The 26,726-nt window shown below is 47.7% G+C and overlaps 1 protein-coding gene across 1 annotated transcript; it reads right to left on the reverse strand.

The window, feature by feature from the left end:
* Positions 1–11,033: 11,033 nt before the first annotated feature.
* DNAAF2 (dynein axonemal assembly factor 2) lies at positions 11,034–24,823 on the reverse strand. Its single transcript, XM_082242953.1, has 3 exons — positions 23,233–24,823; positions 19,144–19,290; positions 11,034–11,742 (listed from the first exon to the last, which is right to left on the reverse strand). Exons 1-3 carry the CDS (start codon positions 24,796–24,798, stop codon positions 11,245–11,247), a joined length of 2,211 nt encoding a protein of 736 aa, XP_082099079.1. The 5' UTR covers positions 24,799–24,823; the 3' UTR covers positions 11,034–11,244.
* Between the last annotated feature and the right edge of the window lie 1,903 nt (positions 24,824–26,726).

Raw genomic sequence — 26,726 nt, forward strand, 5'->3', positions numbered from 1 at the left:
ATCGCGAGCCTCCCGAGAGGGTATAAAACCCACCTGATCGTCGTGTACTAACTGCGGGAGATAGGGGGCCAGACGTGATGCCAATATTTTTGTAAAAAGCTTCAGATCAATATTGAGGAGCGAGATAGGACGATAGTTCTGGCACAGAAGAGGGTCCTTGCCTTCCTTCGCTATCACCGTGATATGTGCCCGAAGAGAGTCCAGCGGAAAGTCTGCACCCAAACCCGCCGCATTATAAGCCGCCAAGAAGTGAGGGGAGAGGACATCTTCAAAGCACTTATAGTAGGAAAGCGAATAGCCATCAGGTCCCGGGGCTTTGCCCCTCTGAGTCCCTGCCAACGCACAAGAAAGCTCGGTCGGCCGAAGCGGTTCATCCAGCTGCTCCAAGGCATCCGATGGGAGACTCGGAAGGCCCGATGCTCGAATATACTCCTGAATGCGTGTCCGAAGAGCATCCTGAGTGGAGGCTGAAGAGTCCGCGTAAAGGTTGTACAGGGAGGCATAGTAGTGGCGAAACACCTCCGCTATACGCTCCGTAGCCTGGACCTTTTGTTGGGAGGGGGAAAGTACCGCAGGGATAAACGCCTGCGCTCTCTGCTGACGAAGCGCATGTGCCAAGATCTTACCGCATTTGTCCCCATGCTCGTAGAAGATACGTTTGCATTTAGTGAGGGAGGCCTTTGCTGTAAAGAGGGTCAGAGATCGCAGTTGCTCACGGAGGACCGTTAGCTCCTGCAGGGCGGCCTGAGCCAGAGATCTCTTATGAGCAGCTTCCAGCTTACCGATACGCGAAAGAAGATCCTGCATTTGGCGGATCCTTTCTCTTTTGCGGCGCGAGCCGATGTTAATCAGAATTCCCCGCATGTAGCTTTTGTGGGCCTCCCACACCATCAAGGGGGGACTATCCGGGAGGGCATTAGAGGCAAAGAACCGACCCAGTTCTAAGCGTAATTCAGACAGGGTGGACGGGTCTTGCAAGAGACTGTCATTGAGCCGCCATTGCCATTGGTGTTGCTCTGGGGTCCTCAAGTCCAGCTCAAGGACCACCGGAGCGTGGTCCGATACCGTGATGTTGCCCAAAGAGGCCGACACCGTCCTGCTCAGCAGGGCCTGAGGTAACATGAAATAGTCGATGCGCGAGTAGGAGTCATGCGGAGGAGAATAGAAAGTGTAATCTCTATCTGTTGGATGTAGGGCCCGCCACACATCCACCAGCCGAAAAGCATGGAAGGTCTTCTTAATGCGCCGCAACGCTGCATAGGAGATGTGGGAGGCACCTCGGGAGGCATCCAGTTCTGGATCTAAGGCTAGATGAAAGTCGCCGCCCAACAGGACCTGCCCCTCCATAAAGTCATGTAATTTAGAGGACATCAGTTCAAGGAACGACACCTGGTCAGAGTTAGGCAAGTATAAGTTCGCCAAAGTGACGAGCACGGAGCCTAGACGGCCCTTGACAAATAGAGCTCGACCCGTGTCATCGCTCCATGAATCTAAAAACGACCACGGAGTCCGGCTACCAATCAAGATACTGACGCCTCTGGATTTAGATTCAGAGAAGCAACCATGGTAGACCGTGGGGAATCGTCTATTGCCCAACTTAGGAATTTTTGTAGATTTGAAATGGGTTTCCTGCAGGAAGCCGACGTGGGCTCGAAGGCGAGAGAGTTCAGTCAATACGATGGAGCGTTTTTCGGGGGTGTTGAGTCCCTTGACATTCAGCGTGACCAAGCGGACGGGATCGACTCGGGGGACGGCCATCTCCCCACAAGGTTCACGAATACACAAACAGAGAGGAGAGTCCCAGGGAGAAGAAAAAAAAAAAAAAAAAAAAAAAAAAAAAAAGGGGGGGGGGGGGGTAGGGGAGAGAGGTAAGAAAGAGGGGGGGATAGGAGGAAGGTGCAGAGAGAAGAAGAAAAAGAGAGGGTGCACAGCAGGTGCACCGAGGGCTATAACTACAGTGCTAAACGCACTGGAGAGACCGAGTCTCACTGAACCAAGAGGTTCAACCCACAGCACCCAAACGCGGGTAGGGTAGGCGGGACCGCAAGGAACACCCTACTTGGGGAACAAGGAGGGTCACTACAGAGAGAGGGAGGTGACCGCTCCCGGAACCCCTCAAAACCGGCAATGCAAAGAAAGAGAAAATAAAACATTTTCAAACAATGTAACATGTAACACTTAACAGGCATAGTGCAAAAAACTTCTTTTTGTTGAGCAGCAGCAAATAATCCAGCGAGGGCGAAACTGCCCCCCCAACCGTGGTCAAAGAGAGGCATATACCATGGGAGGAAAGCAAAGAGGCCCAGGAACAAGACAGGGAAAAGGGGGGTGAGGAGCAAAAGAAGGGGGGGGAGACATGAGGGGGGGAAAAGAAGCGCCAGAGGACTGATGTAGGAAAAGGGGGGGGTAAGGGGGAATGTGGGAAGGAGAGTAGGAGGGGGGACAGAGCAGAGAGGGGGGGGTAAAAGAGGGGAGATGAGAGAATGGTTTGGAGGCATGGACACGAACATAATATAGTACAGCAGCGGCAACATTAGTAGCAAAAAAAAAAACATTCAGCCCCTGGGGGGGGGGGGGGGGGGGAGGGGGATGGCGCCCCCTCCCCCCCGTTCCAGCAGCCTGTATTGAACAGTGAGAAAACCCAAACTCATCCGCTGACGCGGGAAATCTGCTGAAGATCAACCATTGGGGGGGGGGAGGGGGAGAGAAGGGAGAGGTGGGAAAGGAAGGAGGGGGGGGAAGGGAAGGAGGGGGGAGTAAGGGAAGGGGGGAGAAGGGGGAGAGAAAGGAGGGGAAGAAGGGGGAAAGGGAGGAGGGACGGAAGGAAGGAGAGGGGGGGGAGGGAAGGAAAAAAAAAAAAAAAAAAAAAAGGGGGGAGGGAGGAGGATGGAGGGGGAAAAAGGATGGAGGGGGGGGAAGGATGGAGGGAGAGGGGAAAGGAGGGAGGGGGAAGGAGGAGGAGGGGGGAAGGAAGGAGGAGGAGGAGGAGGAGGAGGGGGGGGGGGGAGGAAGGAGGAGGAGGAGGGGGGGGAAGGAAGGAGGAGGAGGAGGGGGGGGGAAGGAAGGAGGAGGAGGGGGAGGGGGGGGAAGGAAGGAGGAGGAGGGGGAGGGGGGGAAGGAAGGAGGAGGAGGGGGAGGGGGGGGAAGGAAGGAGGAGGAGGGGGAGGGAAGGAAGGGGAGGGGGAAGGAAAAAGGGGGAAAAGAAAGAGGGGGGGGATAGTTAAATGGAGCTTGACAGGTACGGGAGGTCTCTCTCCCTCCCAACCAGCCACCCAGGTGCGAGGGTCACAGCCCTCAGTTACTGACTCATCGACCCTGACATATAGCAGAGCGTAAACAGCAATTTATAGAGAAAGAAGCCCATGCGACCCAGCAGGTCCAAGCAAGTTCAGCAGCCTTCATCAACAGTGGACATCAACATACCCAGACCCACAGAGACCCATAGGGAGCCCCCACCCCCGAAGGAACCCCGCGTCCCGCGGACACCACTCACGCATTCATAGAGAAGAGGACGTGTACCCGCCGGGACGCAGGGGGACCCCAGATAAGTCAAATACTCCAGCTGATCATGCGGCAGAGTCCCGGGCACAGGGGGGGGGGGGGGGCTCCAGCGGCACAGCAGCCCTGTCTCCCGCCGGGCAAGGAGGGCCTAAAAAAAAAAAAAAAAAAAAAAAAAAAAATCAGCGGTTCCAGATGTCACAGGGCGAGTCAATCGATCCGCAGGGACATGCAAGCACAGGGACAAGCGGGCAGCAAGGCAGGGAGGGGAGACATCCCAACGGCTAGCCGAGAGGGAGGGGGGAGAAATGGATAGAACAGAACGGGGCCATAGTCAGACTCACGGTTGTAGTTTATGGCGCCCTCAAGCCTCCGGGGAGGTCACCATGGGGCCAGTGGAACTCGACCCCGAGGCTCTAAGCTGATGTCTTGGCCCAGAGGAGCGAGGCCTCGAGGGGCCGCCGCCAGGTGGACGACCGTCTCTCTCCGGGAGTCTCGCCATCCAGTCCGGTAAGGTCAGCGGTGCAATGTCCATGAACCGAAATAGAGCTGGGAGATCTGCATGTTTACGGAGGGTAAACGAGGCGCCATTTCTGCGGATGGTAAGCTGAAGGGGGAAACCCCAGCGGTAGGTGGCCTCCTGGGATCTGAGCCGTTCCAGGAGGAGCTTCAACATCGCCCTGCGGGTCAGTGTACCACGGGATACATCCGGGAAGATGGAAATCTGGGCCCCATCGAAGTCCACCGGGCCCCTCGACCACGCCGCCCGCAGGACTTGCTCCTTAACTGAATATCTGTGCAAGCGGCAGATTACATCCCGCGGTCTGGCAGCGTCTTGGGATCTGGGGCCCAGAGCTCTATGGATCCGGTCAAACGTAAAGTCCGCAGGGGGGTCTTGCGGCAAGATCCGGGACAGTATGGCTTGGACCGTCGCCACGAGATCTTCCTGACCCGTAGCCTCTGGTATTCCTCGGAGCCGCAAGTTGTTTCGGCGGCTCCGGTTCTCCACATCTTCCAGCCGGAGCTGCTGTTCAGCCAGAGCGTCGGTGTGAGAAGCCTGTACTTGCTCCAGTTGGGCAACTCGTGCCTGCAGGTCCCCAATAGCCGATTCCCCAGCCGTCACTCTTCCCTTCACCAGGGAGACCTCCGCAGTCATCACCTGAAAGTCGCGGCGGTGCTGCTCCGCGACCTGAGCGACCATGGCCTCCATGTCCTGCTTGGTGGGGAGGGACCGGAGCAGTGCCCAGATGTCTCGTTCTTCCTCGGGACCTGCCGCTAGGGAAGACAGCGAAGGCGGTAAAGGGCCCTGGGACATCCTGGCAGAAAGAGAGGGCGGGGGAGAAGCAGCTGCCAGAGATGGGGAAAGGGCGGCCTGGGCAGGACCGCCGCCTAGGCCCACAGCTTGAGAACGCGACACCGGGGTCGGAGAGTCCTGAAAAAAGCTGCGGATGGGAGCTGAGGTAGACGCGCGGGAAGCAGTTTTTGTCTTCCTCTTTTTGTAGGTGCTCATTTCAGCCTGTAAGTGTCTTTTAATGCCGGTCAGAGAGGTCGGGAAGCGGGAGCACCAGAAGAATGCGTCCTCACGCCGCCATGACCTAGCCACGCCCCCCACATATCGCCTTTTTAACGCATGCCAAATGCTTCTGAAAAGCAATCTGAGCATGGATTGCTTTTCAGATGAGCAGCAGACCTTGCTGCTATCACAAACAAGCATGGTACAGGTATTTGGGGGGGGGGGGGGTCAGGATTAAAAGTAACAAACATGTATGTATGCATGCACACATACAGACACGTGTGTGTATATAATATACACACGTGCAAACACACACACACACATTATTTATATATATATATATATATATATATATATATATATATATATATATATATATATATATATATATATAAACACACATATAAAGCCCTTTTAAAACATTCTAGCACAGTACCTTTTTCTCATTCAGCCAGGTACTGCACTGTAGGGGGGAAGCAGAGAGCACAGCACACTCTTTACTTTTGCGCCGATGTACAGTTCGGCAGGGATCGAGAGATCTGGCTCATCTGACAGCCCTTCTTTCCCATGATTCCGCGACACACCTCAGGACCTCTGGCGGCACACTGGTTGAGAAAAGCTGTTGTGGGAGATTTACCAGTCTACAGCGGTTACTCCTAATCACGTATATGGAACAAGTTGGGGAACAGATGCTTTCATCAGACTCACATGTGGAGCTTCATGACGTTTTGTTTGGAAGTGGTACTAAAGTCTTAAAGTGGTTGTAAAGGCACAAGGTTTTTTTACCTTCATGCATTCTATGCACGAAGGGGAAAAACCTGTTTGCACCAGCCTCTGTCTCCCTCCTCATTGGACAGCTTGATACCAGTGGGAGCGATTGGCTCCCACTGCCGTCAATGAAATGCTGTGACACAGAGCGGGGGACCGAGTCCCGCTGTCTGGCAATGGACATAGCAGCGGGACTCAGAAGGGAGCACACACAGGTGCCCCCAGGGAAAGCAGTTTTCTATGGGGGCACCTACTGAACAGGAGGGGCCTGGAGCCCCAGCGGGGGCCCCCAGAAGAGGCTTGGGGCTGCTCTGTGCAAAACCACTGCACAGAGCATGTAAGCATAAACAGGTTTGTTATTTTAATTAACAAAAAAAAAAATGGAAGTTTTGACTTGCCATAAAATCCATTTCTCCAGTGTTCATTGACGGACGGAACTGTGCAAACAGGACCATCTCAAAAAAGGTAGAAACCATCAGTCCCAGCACCCTCATGCAAGTCCGGAGGGACGACCATCTGCTGGACAGCAAGGGATGAATCGTAGCATGCAACTTCTGGAGTTTGTCCAGAGAAAGGAACACTCTGGTAAGAGCAGAGTCAGACCCAGATATAGTCCAGTTTTGTGGAAGGAACCAGAGCTGACTTCTGAGAATTCAGAAGCCAGCCAAACTCCCTCAGAGTCCAAATAGTGAGACTCATCACCGGAGCCAACATCTTTGTAAAGACCTCGAGGAGCAGAGGCGAGACCAAAGAGTAACGCCACAAACTGATAATGCTCCTCTCCCATGGCAAAGCAGAGGAAGCGTTGGTGACAGACATATTGGAATTTGTAAGTAAGCGTCCTTGATGTCGATAGAGGCAAGGAAATCCCCCTGATGCAAGGACGCCACCACTGTGCAAACAGACTCCATTCTGAACTTCTGTACCCGCACAAAGCAGTTCAGGGCCTTGAGATCCAGAATTGGACACCCCTTGCCTTTTTTCTTCGGGACCGTGAACAGGTTTGAATAAAACTCCTGAAAACGTTACGGAGTTGGAACCGGAACAGATACCCCTTCAAGTAACCGGTCTTGCAATCGGTCCAGGGACAGACACACATTGGAAGGAAAGAACCTCTCCGGAGGGTAAGAACGAAACTTGATCTTGTAGCTGGGCCGTATCACTTCCTGGACCCACTTGTCTTGCACAAAGGAGGTCCACAGGTCCGGAAACCAGCGAAGACGCCCCCCCCCCACCCCAGGCACGGGTGAGGGCACCCCTTCATGCAGGAGCCTCGTCTGCGGGTCTGGAGAACCCCGCTTTGGACTTGCCAGAACAAGTTTGCTTGGATCCTCCCAAAGAGGCCTTGAACCCTTGTCAGCCGACCCTGAGGGACGAAAAAATAAAAAACTTTTTGTGAGCCGAGGACGGGCCACATCTGCGATGAGGTTCCTTACCCTTACTAGCCTGCAGAAGAACGGTGCTCTTTCCCCCCCCCCCCCCCCCCGTGAGACTCTTAATGATGTCATCCAGGGTAACCCCAAACAGGCGAACTCCTTGAAAAGGAAGAAGATCAGTGAAGGCTTTTTTTTCCCCCTTTAGTGGTCTGGTTTGCAGATCAATATTTGAGCTGCAAAACAAGCCTAAGGACCACTGCCGAAACAGACAAGACAGTCTAGAAATTAGGGGACCCGCATCCAAAGAGGCATCACAGATAAACTGCAGCCCCTGCACCAACTGGTCCGCCACCTCCGCAAAGGCAGGAGGAGCTGCTCACCATCTAGATCACGGCGTAATGGCTTAGCCCACTTGGTCAGAGTTAGTGACACCAGGGCAATGGTGAAGACCGGTCTGAGTGCCGAGCTGGCCACAGTGAACATAATGCAGGCCACAGCCTCTGCCCTGTAAGGCGGATCCTTAAAAGCCAGCAATTCCTTCAACCGGAATCATGGTTGCCTTATTCAACCTGGAAACCATGGAATCCACCACTGGTGGAACCGTCCACTTCTAGAGGGACTCTTAAAATGGGTACCTCATTGCGAATCGCTTAGGGACTATAAAGTTGACGTTTTGCAACAAATCTGTCAAGAGAAAAATCCTCGCCGCTTCAGATAGCTTGTGAGTGCCAAAGGAAACCAGTGCATCTGCCACAGTGTCCTCCATTTTTAAAGTCTTGTGCAGACACACAATCATTGCGTCTACCAGCGCCTTCTCGTGGGCGGCTACAGGACCCGGGACACAAGGGACTCAAGGACCATCAGGCCAGTGCATCAGTGGATGGTTGGAACCCGGAGAGCCCTGCAGGCTCTGGGGGGGGGTCAAGTGGGGAAATGTGCCTTGGCCAGGAGGAACGATGCGATGCAGGCAGAATGCGATCTCGCGAGAAGTTTAACTTGCAGTCAGCGCCCATCCGGTGGGGCTATATCGCGGCTGATCTAGTACGGAGCTGAGGTTTGCGCGTGCTCGCTGGCAGTTGATTGTAGATCTCACGGGCGGAGAAAGCTATCCAAAAAGACAAATATTGCTCAGATGACGCCCACTGGGAGGGACAAAACGCGTAAACCAAGGTACTAGCACCTGACGCCATTTCAGGCCTGTGGAAAGCACGCCGTTTTTTGTTAACCACAGGCAGCAAGAGGAGAATTGCGGCAATTTTAATTGTAAGTGGATATATTTTTGTCTAATAAAAGTCATATCAGTATTATACTACGGAGAGTTTATTCTTTATATGCACACCCGTGGTGGAAAAGAATCTGGCAAAGATATCCGAGGATAGGAATACCCACCAGCTCTGTGGATACCGGCTATCAAAGGTCTCTATATTTATTAGTTCTGGTGAGTGGGGACACAAAGGGGAGCACGGAGTGTTTCCCAATCAGGTGAAGTCCAGCATCAGCACTTTATTCATGGACTAAATATATTTATATGGACGTTTATGTATATGAACTCTATATTTGATTACTAGGACACTTTTTTTTTTTGCACATTGCACAATTTTATATGCGTTTGATGTTTTGAACTTAGCATTTGAAAATATTCACAGGAAGATTGGCACATATTTAATTATGGTTTTATGTAGAGGAGCAGCGCTGACATTCACCACACTATTTAAAGGCACACACCTTATTGTCAGCAGCAGCCCCATATTTTCACTATTCACTGTATTGAAGGAGGAGATTGTCACCACAAGGTTATATACCATTTACCAGCACATCTTTTGTTCCAAAGCGCGGGGACACTTACACATTTCAGTATAACCCAATGGTTAAGAAGATCAAGAGCTAGGTCCGTCAATAAACGAAAGAAACAAAAAAGGTTTCCAACCACTTTACCTGAATGACATTTAAACTTGCTAAAGCATGGATGGTGACAGCAGTGGATGATAGCTGCATAATGGCCTACCAATGGAGGCTACAAATGACTGTTTCAGTACACATGTGATAGAATGACAAAGGATTACAATTGGGAGACTGGGAAAGAGCGTTGTCACTCCATAACAGAAAGTGCCTAAACAAGACCCTTCATCATCAAGTATTATTATAAAAAAACGGAAAATACAACCTCAATGTGCAATGCAACAAACTAGTTTTATTACCACTATGTAAACATTTCTTCAAACAGGTAAATCAGCAAAAAAACATGGATACAGCACACACAAAAGGGAAAAATATAAATAAAGTTGACCTGTCACTTTTTACACAGTGGTGGCCTCCAAAAAACAAACAAAAAAACCCTCACCACCCATAATTACCTGTTCTGCTGCCCAAGCCTCCACTCTTCAGTCTCTTTCAAAGCCACACCAGCTAGAGAATCTTCATCATCTGACACTTTTGAATGTGTTTGATGCATGTCAGCCCTGCGGGGGACACAGTACACATGCAGTACCAGCGGGTGCAGCGGAGGACACAGGCATTCTACACATCAAGTCCTGGTTCATGTATATGCGATGCGGGAATCAGTACGGGTTCCTGCATTGCATGTCACCTGAAGGCATTTTGCATTGACACCCCCAGTGGTTCATAGATGTCAATGTGAAGTTATTGACACCCCCAGACCAGAACGCAGTGCGAACTACCAAATGGTGCAGGAATCAGATCACATGGGTGTGAACACCATGCATCACCATGTGATCCGATTTTAGTGTGGACCAAAAAAAGGGTCCTGCACCATTGTGGTGCGAATGCAATGTGAATGCAGCCATACAGATTATATATAATCAGTACGGTGCGAATCATATGCGATGTCTAATGTCACACCAGTGTGAACCCAGCCTTAATGTGTCAGGTCCGTTTCTCTGGTTAGTGTAGCTCTTTTTTTTTTTTTTTTTTGCGGTTTTAAAAAGATTGGAGCCATCAGCTGCAGGACTGGTAAGCATTGAAATTCCTCTATAGGTTGCTTTCTTTTGGCAACACTCACTTTACCAACAAGGAGGTAGTGACATCACTGAGGCACAACATACTTTGTAAAAACCACAATTGTAAATAGAGCTGCCCCAATACCGGGACTCCAAAGTCCAATTACTGGCAATGGCCGTTTAACATTGAAGTCTATTGGAAAAACAGGTCAGATTTTATCAGGCACTACTCAAAACTCCTTGGGACTAGGAACAACAAACTCAGGGAGACCCAGGACTACAATCGGTAAATATTTGGGGCTTTAGGCACCTATGGATTGCCGGTACCATACTTGCACAATTTACTGATATCGGCAGATCCTGACCAGTAGTTTTACCATTAAAGTCTATAGGAGGTCCCAGTTTGTTCTCTTTGTGAAGGCGTAGCTCAGAGCCCCTTGGGGCTAGGAACTACAAACTTGGCATGCCGGTAGCCACACACTAGGCAGACCAACTACCAGACCCATTGAGGCCTGAGCTATGACCGAAAAAAACAAACCTGGAGTGTTTTTTAAGCTCAATTAATGGGGTTCTTAAGCCCAGTGCCCTAAGCCTGCCCCCCCCCCCCCCCCAGGCAGCTTGCCACCCTAGGAAGGTGTTCCGTCATCCATAATTCGGAGTGCTCATAGAGGAGCCAAAGGTTCCTCTACGAGAACTCCAAATGGCGGTTTCTTGGGCCATGGTGGTAGGCATGGCCCTGCAGACCTTCCTCTCCCAACCGGAAATTAACATTGAAGTCTATGGGAAACGGGTCAGCTTTCAGCTATTTGCAATTGTGGTTTTTACTGTGCATATCTCACAGTAGAGTTGCTGCTTATAGGGAATGTGGATTATTTAGCGGTTTCTTCTTATCCTTAACGACATGCTTTGCATCTATGTGATGTCACTTGATCATGGCTTCAGCTGGGTAAAGGCAGCGGTCCAAAAGAAAAAACATATAAAAACCTAACAAAATGAAAACCTGAGCAAATTTATTAAACTGCTCATTTGCTGTAAGACAAGTAGTCATATCTGGTATAGATACCATAGTGGGGACTGCTCTCCAAAAATAAAACAGCCTTAAATTTTAAAACAACTAAATTAGCAGCAAGCATTAATCTAATTCAAAGAGTAAGGCATTCTCAAAGCTGAAGGCACATTGGGTTTTGTGATCAGAGATGACTTGAACGCTGCCATCTTCGGCATCAACTTCCTTTAGAATAGGGCTAGGTTCAGAGTTCTGTAACACATGGCTCTGTTCCTGTTCTTTTCTATCAGGGATATCATCTTCCCGTTCTTTTCTATCAGGGATATCATCTTCGTCAAGTTCCCTGGCTGGGATTTCTTTAAAAAGGAGTCCCTCATCCTCTGCACCGGAGTCTTCCAGCTGCCCTGGGCAGGTACAGTACGCCGGGTTCTCCGTCTGGAACTGTAGCTGCCTGCCTTGGCTCACCACATTGACCCCTGGCTGTGGTTCCCGCAGATTGTCTTCTGATCCCGTGTCAGATTGTCCCGTCTCATCTGACTGGTAATTAATCCGCTTCCTCACATCGCTCAGATCTGCAGATTGCTCCCCGTGGGCCAGATAGCTTTCCTCCTCCAGCTCCGGTTTCTGGAAGAGAAATAAAAGTCATGAAACATTCATCACCAAGCTACCAAACGCCTTTACAGTCTGAATACACACAGGAATTGCTTTACACCTGGCTGAACAGATCAAATTAAAGGTGTTTAGGGCAGATAAAGACATCAAATGGACTACTGGGAGGTTATATCAGGCAGTGCTGGTTCAGGTTAGGTCATCTACTGCTGAAGTCTTATTAGGACTAAGGGAAAAAAAAAAAACAAAGAAATTGATGCCTTGTGTTACACTGGATTCGTTGTTATACACCAACAAAAATCAGTATTACATTAGTAACATAGTAGTGAAGGTTGAATAAAGACAATAGTCCATCCAGTTCAACCGGTGTAGGTGTGTGGACGTATTCATTTCCCATACCCCCAAATGTTTTTATCCTTGAGATGTACGTCCAAGAGTCTTAAAAGTAGCCATACTCCCCGCAGTTACCACCATTTGTGGTAGAGAGTTCTTGTGTAGCCACAATCTTGTAGCCCTAACTGTAAAGAACCCCCTGCGTAGTCTGAGGTTAAATCGCTTATCCTCTAATCGCATTGTATGTCCTCGTGTCTCTTTGCTACTGAATAGATTTTCTCTCTATGTTATTACCATTGAGGCATTTATAAAATTGCTATCATGTCAGCATCTCTTCTCCAGGGAGAATAAATCAAGCGCTTGTAAGCGCTCTTCATAATTAAAGGTCCTCCAATCCCCTAATCAGTTTAGTTGCCCTTCTCTGGACTCTCTCCAGCTCCAACACATCCCTTCTGAGGACTGGCGACCAGAACTGGACAGATTATTCCAGATGCAGTCGGACCAGAGTTTTATAAAGTGGTAGGATTATAGTTTTATCTCTGGAAAACATCCCCTTCCTTACTCATGCTAATATTCTGCTGGCTTTGGCAGCTGCAGCTTGACATTGCATGCTATTGCTAAGTCTATCTTCTACCAAGACTCCCAGATCTTTCTCCATTTTTGATTCCCCCAGAGGTTCCCCCCCTAAGGTGTATTGTGCTTTTATGTTTTTTGTCCCCAAATGCAAAACCTTACACTTCTCCACATTAAATCTCATTTGCCATGTAGTTGCCCACTTTGCGATTTTTTTTCAGGTCACTCTGTAGAATTCCTGCCTCACTATGTGAGGTTATTGCCCTGCTCAATTTTGTGTCATCTCCAAAAACTGATACTGAGCTACTGATCCCGTCCTCAAATGCTATTTATGAATAAATTGAACAAGATTGGTCCAAGGACTGAGCCTTGGGGGACCCCACTTTCCACCCCAGTCCAGTCTGAGTATACATTTATTGCCACCCTTTGGACACGCCCCTTTAACCAGTTCTGTATCCAAGAGCAGACCTTGTGGTCGATGCCTGCAGACCTTATTTTATACAATAAGCCTTTTTCAGGGGGACTGTATCAAATGCCTTAGCAAAGTCCAGGTACACCACATCCACTGGTCTCCCCCTATCTAGCTCACAGCTCAGAATGTTAATAGATTGTTTGACAAGAACGCCCTTTTGCAAACCTGTGCTGATTACTGCTGATGAGGTTGTGGTCTTTGACAAACTCTTGGATATAGTCCCTTATCATTCCCTCCAGAAGTTTACATACTATTGATGTCAGGCTGACCGGCCTATAATTTCCCGGGACATGCCTTTGCCCTTTCTTAAATAAATAGCGGTATCACGTTAGCTTTCCTCCAATTACCTGGTACATTGCTTGTCATAATACTGTCAGCAAAGATCAGGAACAGTGATCTAGATATAACCCGAGTTCTTTGAGTACTCTCGGATGTACGCCATCCGGGCCTGGTGATTTACTAGTTTTAATTTTATCCAGCCTTTTCCTGATTTCACCCTCTGTTAGCCATAGCGACAAGTCCAGTGCAGTACTGCTACCCATACAGTCATGGTCAGTGTACCCCTCCTTTTCCTGTGTAAAAACTGAGGAGAAGAAAGCATTTAGCACAGTTGCCTTCTCTGTGTCCTCTGTAACCATCCTCCCCTCTTCGTTCATTATGTGTGCAACATGCTCTGTCTGCGTTCTTTTGCTGTTAAACGCATTTAAAGAATTTCTTAGGGTTCTTTTTGCCATCCTCCACTATTAGTCTCTCAAAGTTAATTTTGGCCTGATTTCGTATTTAATTCCTTGTAATGCTGAAAAGCCGATACTGTCCCCTGCGATTTATATTTCTTAAAACGCCATTTTTTTTCCCTAATACGTTTTTTTCACATTACGATTTAGCCAGCCAGGTTTGGCTTGGTCTCTTCTAAATTATTTCCCCTTGGGATGCTTTTAATATGTTCCTAAAGCATTCCCATTTTTCCTCTGTGGTCAGTGTTCCTAGGGTTTGGTCCCAGTTTATTTTCTCGATCATTGATCACAGTTTGGGAATGTTTGCCCTTCTGAAGTTTAAGGTTCTTATGTTGCCTACTTGTCCCGCTATATTGTGATTAACGCTAAATGTGTTCATCCTGTGATCGCTAGAACATAAAGTTGTCCTGGACTCCTACATCTGAGATTAGATCTGGGTCATAAGTGATTAATAATAACACTGCATTTTTTCTAGTAGGCGAATCCACCAACTGAGACATGTAGTTGTCCTATAAGGTTTCCATGAAGAGACGGGCCTTTGGTGAATGTGCAGTCCCCACCTCCCAGTCAATGTCAGGATAACTGAAATCCCCCAATATGACGACAGATACCAAGCTTTGCAGCGTTACCCGGGCCAACAGTGATATAAATTCCAGCTCTACCTCCACCCTTTGGTTGGGCGGCCTATAGCAAACCCCCACAATTACTTTCCCCATTTCTCCTTCCCTATGGAGTTCTACCCACACAGATTCAAGCTCTGTACTCATCCCTTCCATAATATCACCCCTCTCGACCACCTCTTGACATAGAGACATACCCCTCCCCCTCTTTTTCCTTCCTATACAAAGAATACCCTTGGATATTGGCCAGCCAGTTGTGTGAGGGGTCAAACCAAGTTTCAGTTATTCCCACCAGGTCCATGTCCATGTCTGCCTCATGTAGTAAGAGTTCCAATTCTTCCATTTTATTCGCTAGGCTCCTGGCATTTGCATATACCCCTCTTAGTTTTGTGGAAGTGGATAGTAAATATTGCCTTATTTGGTTTTTCTTGTTTGGCATGGAGTTTGTCCGCATGTCCCACCCAACTGTAGACGTTACGGACCTACTGTCGCTGTTGCCCTCAATGATAACTTCTGTAACTTCTGTCATTTGCTCCCACCTAACTGACGCTACCTCTGCACCCTCCTTCCTGGAGGCGCCACTCCCCTGGGCGCCTGCCCCAGCACTTCCGCCCCTGAGGTGAAACCCCTCAACATGCAACTTGGCATATTTGTTGGGGTGTTCCAACTCAGGACTGGCCTCCCTTGCGCTCTTCCGTCTACCCTTCCTAATGGTCACCCAACTGCCTACCTCTAATGCCTGCGTCTCCACCCTCCTCTATGCCAGCACCTGATGTGTAATGTCCAAACTCCTTTCCAGGTTGTTGATACTACGCAGTGTTGCTACCTTACTCTCTAGATCCAGGACCTGGGCTTCCAGAGAAACAAGTTGCTCACATCTTGCACAGCAGTATTCGCCCTCGATTGGTTCATCAAGGAACGCATACATGCAGCAAGAAGTGCGCTGAGTGCCATCCCCAATCCTGTTGGACATTATTACCCTCTATCAGTCATCCGCCTGCTCAGGGGGATCGGCGCATCAATCCCCCGCTGAGAAAAACTGAGTCTGCCTGACGGACTCCCTGTGTGAAAGGAGCCTTAGGCTTTTCATCTGGTGATCTGGCCAGTAACACACCTCCTGCATTAGAGTGCCTCAACTCTGGATGAAGGAGCACATTTGGACAGCAGCATTGTCAGTCGGGGGGGGGGGGGGGGGGGGGGGGGGTCATACACTAGCAAATTGAAGGCAAACCCTTTTAGGATAAAGGTTTAACCTAAATAAAAACTGAACATTGTAAAAAGCACCCGTCAGTCTTAATGGTTTGTCTCATGTCTGATACATTCTGCTGGAGAGCTTATGCTTTAAAAAAAAATCTAGATATGTTTTTTCCTGCACTGACAGGCACTGATGGGGTGGCACTGATATGCAGCATTGGTGGGCACTGATAGGTGGCACTGGTAGATGGCAAAGATGGGGAGGGCACTGCCAAGCTCCCTGACCCCGGATTGTCATCCTTGGTGGCTATGGTGGGCATCCCTGGTGGCTCTAGTGGCACCCCCCAAGGTTCTGCGCTGGTAATCAATGCTCTGATTACCAGCACAGATACCCCCCCTGCCAGGAGAGCCGCAGATCGGCTCTCCTCTACTCGTGCCTGATAGGCACAAAACTGAAGAAAGCCGATCAACGGCACTTCCTATTTACACAGATGGTCACATGGTAAAGAGCCTACGTCAGTGCATCAGAGTGACACACCGCAGCTCCGATCGACACTCTGCCCCCCCAACCCCCCCCCGGGGCACGCAGAGCGCATTATCATACGACAGCAGGTCAGGATAATACAACCGCCTTCAATTGCCTATAGGGCGGACGGGAAGTGGTTAATGCATTGTAGGATTGAAGGAAGAAGGGGAAAAAAAAATAAAAAATTGTGTACAGCAGCCCCTCCTAATACTTCCCGAGCCCCCTCTCAAGCAATGTCCACGAGAGCCTTGCCTCTATGGGGACTCCCACTCCTGATTGGCTCCCGCTGCTGCCAAAAGCCAATGTTAATCACAGTCAATGAGCCAATCACAAGACAGGGGGGTGGGGCTAAGCCACAGCTCCATGTGTGAATAGACACTCAGAACAACAGCTCAGGAGTGAGCCTGCTAGGATGCCCCCAGATCAAGCTGCTTGCTGTGGGGGCACCCGGCAGGAGCCAGGAGAGCAGACATGGGTTTCGAAAAGAGGAGGAGGATCCGGGCTGCTCTGTGCAAAACACTGCACAGAGCAGGCAAGTAGAACATTTTGTTTATTAACAAAACAAGCATGAGACTTAAGATCACTTTAAGCTCTTGATGCAATTGTACATTTGGCCTCAATATCTGAAAGATTCATCACTGCCATTACTACTTATCAGAATTACATAAGGAAAATTAACTGACTGCTTCAAGGCAGGAAGAGGTTTCTGCCTTGGAATATATTGATAAATGACAGCTCTTATATGAAGCGTTATGGTTGGGGAGGAGTTAGGCCCCTTTCACACTTGTGCGATCTAAAAGTCGCATGATTTTGCCGTGATTTTTTGACCGACTTGAAGCAATGCCTGTGTATTCTTGAGGTCTATGGAGCTCAAAACGCATCAAAGTACTAAAGTAGTGCAGGGACTACTTTGAAGTTGTTGCAACTTGAAGTCGCACAGATATGTACGGTACTCATGAAGTACAACTTGTTATGCAGCTTTGCAGTCCCAAGTCGCAGGACAAGTAGCACAAGTGTAAAAGATTTGTTTTCTTTGTTTAAAATAATGATGGGAAAAAGGGCAAGTAAAGTTTAAAAGACTGCTCTGAAAACCAGAGTTGCTTATAGTGTGCAAAAATGAATTCCCTCTTCAATGGCCTGTGCCATAGCATGCTACAGGACAGACTGCTCCGAGATCCTCCTTCATGGTGAGACATCGTCCCAAATGTGGCCATTTACAACATTAGTAAATGGACCGGCCTTCATATTATAGTCTGCTTCACTTTGGCATGCACACATTTATGGAAACAAATGGTTTGAGGGGGTCCAGCAGGCGTTTCTAACTCCCCCCCCCCCCAAAGTTTCCCAAGCTTAACTTGTTACACACCCCTAATCTCTGGGCCAGGCCTTAACCTGAATGTTGGAAGTGGCATTATGCCAGCCAATGATCTACATGGCATTCTCAGCCAGGTAAAAGCCACCAGAGAGACAACATCCCTATGTACAATGGAAGAAAAATAGTAACTCCCAAATACTCTATGGGACTTTGAACGCAACTTGGAAAATTACCAATGAATTGGTGTCAAAAATGTAATATTTATTACATCCATATAAAGTATAAAAGTAACAACACAATTGGTTAGAAACAGGTCATCAAAAGATGAACGGCTGAATTGATGGAGCTATATATATATATATATATATATATATATATATATATATATATATATATAGAGAGAGATTAGTGATACCTCATTAGACACATTTCAGGAACAGTTCAATATTTAATTCAGGGGTATAATAAGGAGAAGTTCACACATTTTATTTCATTAAAGATGGGCAACATATACAGCCGTGGGCAATCTAAAAGCAGGGCTCACTTTTGCCATAGATAGATGTCCCCAAGCACCCCAAGAATGGGGCCCAAGTGGTCCACACTGAGGTCCCCCCACAGAGCAAACAACCAAGAGATCTTGTAGAGTATGGGTGTTATAGGCAGCAATAGTGGGTCCAGGAGAGCCAGGCAGAAGTCACTTAAAATGTGAACTCCCTATTACAAGTGTGACCTTCTCCCCCATTACAAGTGTGACCTTCTCCCCCATTACAAGTGTGACCTTCTCCTTATTAAACCCCTGAAGAAAGGATTGAACTGTTCCTGAAACGTGTCAGAGAGAAGACAGGATCACTAATCTATGTATATTGTTCTATCCATTCAGCTGGTAATCTTCTGATAACCCATTTTTAACCCAATTGTATTGTTGCCTTTATATGGATGTAATATGTTTTTACCACAAATCCATTGGTAATTTTCCAAGTCTCATTTAAAGTCCAAAAAAAAAAAAAAAAAAAAAAAAAAAAACACAAACCCCACACACTAACACTCAAAACCTAAAAAGGCCAGTAAAACCCATGAAAAGAACAGCCAGTGGTATCTAATGTACCACGCTGATAACATCATTCCCTGAACTAGTCCAAAAGAAACATGTAGTGAGAAATTTTGGGGGCTGCTAGTACTGACCCCTGCTAATGAAAAACGCTAGGTGCCTGGCTGTCATGCTTGTACCAAGTCAGAGGCGTTAAACAATTCATCACTACTTGGGGTGGGGGAGGGGGGGAAGGGAAACTCACATGATCAGTATGCATATTTTTTGTGCTAGTTTCTATGACTAGCTGTTCACAACAACCAGATTCCCTCTTATTCTCACACTAGAAAAAGAATAGCGATCCTACTGGCCACTATCAAGCAAAAGAACCGATCCAGACAATAGGAGTTTATGAGGTCCTCCAAGACACATGCTTGTACCTGCTCTAGTCTCCAGGGAATGATGCCATCTTGTGGCCATTATGTACACTGCATCAATGCAAGCTGAATGTGTATGAACTATTTTTAACGATTTAAAGTAATTGTTTCCATGTTTCTTTTAATGAAAAAATTCTGTACAGCACAAATTACAGCAAGGCAAAGCCGTAAATATGAATGCTTACATTTAACCGGATGTGGGCTCTTTCCTTGTTCATTTCAAGCACATTAATCAGTGGTTGATCTTCTAGCGTAGACCAGGGAATGGTAGAAGGACGTAAACCACTCTCCAGAAATTCGGTCACATTGTCTTCATCAATAAACCTTCTTTCCTACAGAAACACAAAAATGGAAATGTTACAAAGAGAAAGCCAAAGAGAGCTGCTTTTAAACAGCAAACCCCTCAACCGGTTTCATATTAATAGATTTATAGGACTGACTAATAAAAGAAAACGTGAAGTGGAACTCCAGGAAAAAAATATTTAATTCTGCTCTGCAAATATAGGATTAAGTTAACTTAGGACTTGAATACTGATGTGTGTGTAAAAATGTAAAAATGGCAGCTTCACTGACACTGGATATTACAGCCATTGCACTTCCTCTATTATTGTGACATTCAAGACACAGAGATATCAGAGGGGACTCCTTTTTACAGAACAAGGTATTTTTTTTTCTTGGAGTTCCACTGTAAATCCTTTAAGTTTGTGTACATCGATATAAAGGGTAGAGAGACATGGAGGCATTTCCCATAGCAGGCAGCTTCTACCTGGCTTCTTTCCTATCCGTTCAGAAAAAAAAAAAATTTTCCCCTCTGGTTGCTATAGGCAACAGCTTGCCATAGCCCAATAAGGTCTGGATGTTTGGATCTTGAGTAAAATTCCAGTACAGAACAGTACAAAAGAAAACAAAACCATCTGTAAAGCAGTCCATAGAGGACAAAAAAAAAAAAAAAAAAAAAAAAAAAAAAAAAAAAAAAAAAAAAAAAAAGAAGAAAGAAAGAAAATCGCATCAACCCAGTCAGTGGATGGGGAGGATGGACTTGGGTACAATCAGCCTGTCCAGTCCCAGCTGAATTTCGATCCATATAATGCTGGCTTAAGACAACCAAACATACCAGCTGATGCAGTCATGATGAGAGTGCAATTTTCCATTCCAACTTTTAATGCAACTTAAGCCGTGAAAATAAATCTTAGATAATGGTTACTGAAACAAGGGTCTCCCATTGGAAGATTTTCCCTCACCTCTGCCGACACCAAAGCTGAAACTTGGATTGGCACCAGAACTGGTGCTGTGCCGCCTCTCCTGTGAAAGCTTGTCTATACATAAAGAACAGCCTGGAAGGATGCTGCATACTTGCACAAGGATGGTGAAGTGTACAACATAAGCTTCACGAATAGGCAAGGGGGAAACGACTGAAGCCAAAACTTAAATCTTTGTAGGAAAAATTGTAAACCATTCTAGTCCCCTTGTCTTTTACGTAGTGTTTCCCCATTGGAGGGATTTCGGTGACAGGAAGTAACAAGAAATCTTTCCAATGGGGATAGAGTTTGAAACTCTGGCAGGTTCTTATCGCCCTGAGTTTTCCTGTCCTATTGTTTCCTCTCCTGGGTTTAAAGGGACAAGAGATGACAGGACAGGTTACAGAAATCAATAAAATATTTAGGCTCAGTTCACACTAAGGCAACACGACTCCTTACTACTTCAGGGGCGACTTGTGCATTACCATGCACCGCGACTTCGGAGCGACTTGCAGGGACTTCACATAATGGAAGTCTATGCAAGTCGCCATCAGGTCGCCCCGAAGTAGTACAGGACCCTTTTTCTAAGTCGGAGTGACTTGTGTCGCTCCTATTAGAACGGGTCCTGTAGCGGTCAATGGATCGTGAGGGAGCACGACTTGTCAGGCTGACAAGTCGCCTGACAAGTTGCGCTAGTGTGGACCGGCTCTAAAAAAAGGAGAAGTTTACCTTTTAAAAAAACAAAACAAAACCAAACAAATAAAAAAATTAATAATTTTTTATTTCCTGAAAAAAAGTGCGTTTTATTCACTATTTTTTTTTTTTTAATAGGGGGCTTGTAAATTTGCACTTGCAATCAGCAGAGCACAGATGCAATGCAGGACTCCTGCAAACTTCTCAGTGCATCTGTCTGCTTGTACCTCATACAGAGAGGCTGCTGGAACAGGTTTCCAAAAAGTTGAAATTATTCTTTAACCACTTCAGCCCCAGAAAGATTTAACCCCCCCCCCCCCCCCCTTCACAACCATGTCTTGTATCAGGTCAAAAAAAAAAAAAAAAAAAAAAGAATCCTTCTCCATAGCCAAAACAGGAAGTGAGGGGAAATCCCTTCAGAGTGAGGGTATCCTTGGCTGTCATCGGGGTCACTAGACCCCTCACTGGAAGATATCCCCACAATTCCGGTTCTGGCGAAAACACAAAATCTGATATTTTCTTTTACTTTCATAATTGTAATCAGAACAAATAGAGGGTGAGAATCCTAACTGGGGACAGAGATCCCAATTAAAAACTCTGACAAGAGTTCTAATCCCTCTCCACTCATCCAAAAAAAAAAAAAAAAAAAAAAAAAGTTTTGCCTTTAGTTATTCTCTAAAATGAGATCCTGTCATTACCACAAGTTTAAGTATTTTACCACTTCAGTTCCACCCTATAGCACTTTTCCTACTACAGGACAGGACCTGTGTGCCAGATCCCATATTAAGAAAAAAAAAAATAAAGATATATAAAAAATGTATTACACACACACACAGGATCTGATACTTTCGGGTACACACAGCCGAAGCTGACCAGTGGGCGCATGGTACCCCATGTCTGCTGGCACCCCCACTGAGTCATTAGGCAGAACAGTGATCTTCCCATGTAAACAAGGCAGATCTCAATTCTGACAGCAGGGAAGGAGTTTTGTGTCCCTGCAAATAAAATCTCTTTCCTTAGTAAAAGCACCTCACAGTATAGTAAAACACTGGCTAGGCACGCAGTTAACCCTTTGATTGTTCCTGATGTTTAACCCCTTCCCAGCCAGTGTCATTCATACAGGGACAGCGCATATTTTTTTAGCACTAATCACTGTTAGTATGCCTGCCGCAATATCACAGTCCAACTAAAAGTCGCTGATCACCACTATTACTAGTCAAAAAAAATTATTATAAATACTTTTTATGTTTTGCTTTTTTTTTTTCTTTAGGCAAACTTTATTGAAATGTCAGTGACACCATCAAGTGGTGTTGGCCACAGTGTGGTGCGAGGTGGTGGGATTGCATCATGCTGCAGTAACAAAAATAGTAGTGTATGTATGTATGTATGTATGTATATATAATTACACACTACTATTTTTTTTTTTTTATTACTGCAATATATATATATCGCAGTAAAAAAAATAAAAATAGTAGTGTGTAATTATACATACATACATACATACACTATTTATGTTACTGCAGCATGATGCAATCCACCACCTCATACCACACTGTGGCCAACACCACTTGATGGTGTCACTGACATTTCAATAAAGTTTGCCTAAAGAAAAAAAAAAAAAAAAAAAAAAAACAGTGGGATACGTTTGCAGACATCACAGCCGCTGGTGTGAACAAGGCCTAATGCATTGGAAATGTGTTCATCAGATAAACTGTAAAGCGGTAATAAGCTCCAAACCAAAAAATGTAATATATTGCAGGTTACCAATCATTACATGTGGTGGCTGCATTCGTTTTCTTTTTTAGGCTTTCCCTCTGTCTTCACCTGGTGATCTGGCCAGTAACACCTCCTGCATTAGAGCGCCCCCACTCTGGATGAAGGAGCAACAAAGACACCTTTGGACACCAATATCACAAGTTGGGGGGGGGGGGGGGGGTTAGATGGACTAGCAGATTAAGATACACTAACAAATTTAGGCCAATTGTTCTTTTTGGGTAAAGGTGTTAAATAAAAGCTGATCATTGTAAGCATCCCTGACTATGGCAAATGGTTTGTCTCACCTCTAACTGCTATATTTGCCAGACAGCTTGTTCTGTTAAAAAAAAAAAAAAAAAAACAGACTTGCGGGCCAGATCACCGGGTAAAAATAAAAGAAATAAAGCCTTAAAAAAGAAAAGGAATGCAGCCATAGAGTCTAATAATTGGTAAGCTGCAATATACATTTTTGATTGTGTGATAAATATCTTTAATCATTTTCTAATCTTTCTTAACCTAAAATTAAAGAAAAAAACTGATTTTGGATTCAGATCTACATGAAAGAGAACCAATCACAAGTGCCGTTACCTGTAAAGAATTGCTATTGACACCGAAGTAGAGATTCTTCCAAAGGCCGAAGCACTCGGAGGATTTGGTCAGCTCTATGACGACATTGTCCTCGGAAACGTTGACGGCGATGTCGTCTGTGTTGAGGTTGTACTGCGGCAGGAATTGTACAAACAGAAGGTAGGGGGTGTTGGTGGATTTGACACAGAAGCGGATCTCACACTGATAGCAGCCGACCTCGGAGGTGATGCTGTGCTCATCGATGTCCTTGACATGGATGACAAAGGTCAGCGTTGTGGCGCTCTGGGCACAGGTGAAGATGGGGCACTCCGGGGGAACCTCAGGCAGGGCATTAATGACGTGTCCAGCCGCGATCGGCTCGCTGACCTTCTCTGGTTCCTCCTCTGAAGGGCTTTCTGATGCCTTGCCGGACTCTTGCGTATTGCTGGACTCCTGGGTAGCAGAGTCGGGGGATGGGGATAACTTAGATTCAGGTCCTGTGACATTGGCCAGCTGCTCCTGCATTAGTTTTAGGGCATCCTGCTGGACGACTGGCACGGTGACCACCAGCTGCCTCTTGCTCTTGTTGAACTGAGCCGCCCCCCTCTTCTCCTCCACCAGGTAGGGCAGCCTTAGTTGTAGTTTATAGGCCGGTTTGTGGGACTCCAGGCTCAGGGCTTTCCCTTCGATGTTCAGGGTGACCTCGGCGGCGGAGCTCAGCAGGGGCAGATCTATGGTGACGACCAGCTCCTTGGGCACGGGGCTGGGCGCTGAGTCCCTGGCGTCCCTGTAGTCCTGGATATCCACGTAGGAGCGGTGGCGGATGGTGTAGTGGGGGATGGTGGGCTCCAGGTTGACCTTACGGTCTGGGGGAGGCGGTTGGACCTTGGGTTGACCCCGGGTGACCTTCTTCTGCCCTATGGGCACGTTATAGGGGTACGGGAAGCTGAGCGGGTCGGCCGGGGGGTCCTGCTGTTCAGGCTTGGCCCCGGGTTGGTTTTTGCGGAGGACGCAGGAACGTTGGACCCCCCGGTATTTCTCTTTCAGGGTGCGCACGTTGGCGGTGTCCAGGGTAACGTGGAATCCTCGGGACACCATGTCCAGCGCAGTCAGGTCCACCATGGCCTTGAACTTGTCGTTGCCGGTGGCCAGGTGCAGGGTCTCCGGGTGGAAGATGACGTCATAGATGAGATCCCGCCCCCCTTCCGGACTCAGCTCCTCGCGGGCGGGGCTCAGGGAACACGGAAGGCTCCAGTGCTGCCCGGCCCGCCCCTCCTTATCCTTGGCCGGCACACAGTCAGGCCGCCGCACCAGCCCGTTACTGCACACGTTCAGGTAACAGCTCCGCTCTCCGTCCAGGCTGGTGTGCAGCACGTGGCCCGGCTCCGGGTGAAGGAACTGAACGTCCACGCCGCGCTCCCGCTCCATCTCACAGATCTCCCGCTCATACCGCCGCCGGTTCTCCGGGTCGCTGATCTCCTGGGCGTACTGGGCGAAAAGCTCCCGGAAACGAGCGTCCTGGAAGGCGGACTTGAAGCGCTCCAGCTCCTCCGCGGTCACGTTCAGCTCCTTCAGCCTGGCCGCCATCCTGCTCCACTACTGATCTCCTAGGAGACGGGCGCTCAGTGATGAAGTCACGGCGTCGCGGACGGAGGAGGCTGATTGGGCAGCGGTGGGTCACGGGGTACAGGAGGAGGCGGGGCCGGCCAATCCGGCGGCGGCGTCTTACGGTTGCCATGGTGAGAGCATACCGCGGTTATTTACAGAGCTTGTGCGCCCTGCTGGGAGGGGGGGAGGAGGGGTCATGCGGGGTCACCATGCTGTGTACAGTCTCTAGTCCTCGCTTCATAACATCCCTCAGCTGTCCTCACATCACAAGGAGCCATATTTATAGATGGGATAAATACCTTACATACCACCTTCTAAAAATACTCATTATCTGGCTGTTATGATGATCCCTCACTAGGGTTGTCATCTCATCCCTTTAACCACTTCAATACCGGGCACTTTCACCCCCTTCCTGCCCAGGCCAATTTTCCCCTTTTAGCGCTGTTGCATTTTGAATGACAATTGCGCGGTCATGCAACACTGTACCTAAACCAAATTTATGTAATTTTCCCCCCACAAATAGAACTTTTTTTTTGGTGGTATTTTATCACCTCTGGGTTTTTTCCTTTTTGCTAAACAAATAAAAAAAGACCGAAAAGTTTGAAAAAAAAAAAAGTTTTTTTGTTTATGTTATACAATTTTGTAAATAAATACGTTTTTTCCTGCACTGATGAGCACTGATGAGACTGCAGTGACAGGCACTGATGAGGAGGCACTGATGGGGTGGCACTGATATGCAACATTGGTGGGCACTGATAGGCGGCATTGATGGGCACTGATAGGCGGCACTGATAGGTAGCACTAATGGGCACTGATAGGCGGCACTGGTGGGCGGCACTGATAGATGGCAATGATGGGCACCGGTGGGCAGCACTGATAGGGGGGGCTCCCTGAGCCCTGATTGCCATCCCTGGTGGCCATAGTGGGCATCCCTGGTGGTTCTAGTGCCACCCCCGAGGGTCTGCACTGGTAATCAATGATCTGATTACCAGTGCCGACCCCCCCCCCCCCCCGTCAGGGGAGCCGCCGATCGGCGCTCCTTTACTCGTGCCTGTCAGGCAAGAACTAAGGAAAGCCGATCAATGGCTCTTCCTGTTTACTATGTGACCAGCTGTGATTGGACACGGCTGGTCACATGGTAAAGAGCCTATATCAGGCTGACACCTCGCATCACCGATCACCAGGGGGCGCGCAGAGCTGTATTATCCTGCCGCCGTCATATGACGTCCGGTCAGGATAATACAACCACAATCCCGCCGTCATTTTGCTATAGGGCGGGCGGGATGTGGTTAAACCAGGACACACATTAACCACTTTAGCCCCGGAGGATTTGGCTGCTCAATGATCAGGCCCTATTTTGCGATTCGGCACTGCGTGATTTTAACGGACAATTGTGCGGTCATGCGACGCTGTACCCAAACGAAATTGACGTCCTTTTTTTCCCCACAAATAGAGCTTTCTTTTGGTGGTATTTGATCACCTGTGCGATTTTTATTTTTTGCGCTATAAACAAAAAAAATCGAAAATTTTCAAAAAAATAACAATATTTTTCACATTTTTGTATATGAAATTCTCAAAAAAAAAAAAATGTAAAAATCAAAATTTTTTAACATTTTAGGCCAATTTGTTTTCTGCTACATATTTTGTATGAGCGGGGGCGGGAGCAGAGTGCCGCAGTAAATGTACGGTGGGCGGGATTAAAGGGGTTAATTACACAGGTTCTGATTAAGGTGGTAATTAAAATCACTTAGACCCCTTTCACACAGGCCGTGCGTCCAACTGGGTCAGTTATGCACAGCGGGGGATCGATCCGCTGAGCAGGTGGAATGACAGCTCTGTGTTTACTCTGTGTGCGGAGACGGAGCTGTCAGATCCCCGCTGTCCTCTATGGGGAGATCGGATGAGAA

Source organism: Pelophylax lessonae, assembly GCF_965119305.1.
Source record: "Pelophylax lessonae genome assembly, chromosome: 13".
In the NCBI taxonomy this organism is placed as follows: Eukaryota; Metazoa; Chordata; class Amphibia; order Anura; family Ranidae; genus Pelophylax; species Pelophylax lessonae.

Coding starts and splice junctions, on each gene's coding strand:
- DNAAF2 (XM_082242953.1), bottom strand. CDS start 24,798: ATGGCGGCCAGGCTGAAGGAGCTGAACGTGACCGCGGAGGAGCTGGAG. Junction 19,291..23,232: donor TCAATAGCAATTCTTTACAG/GTAACGGCACTT, acceptor GTGTTTCTGTAG/GAAAGAAGGTTTATTGATGA. Junction 11,743..19,143: donor GAGCCCACATCCGGTTAAAT/GTAAGCATTCAT, acceptor TTTCTCTTCCAG/AAACCGGAGCTGGAGGAGGA.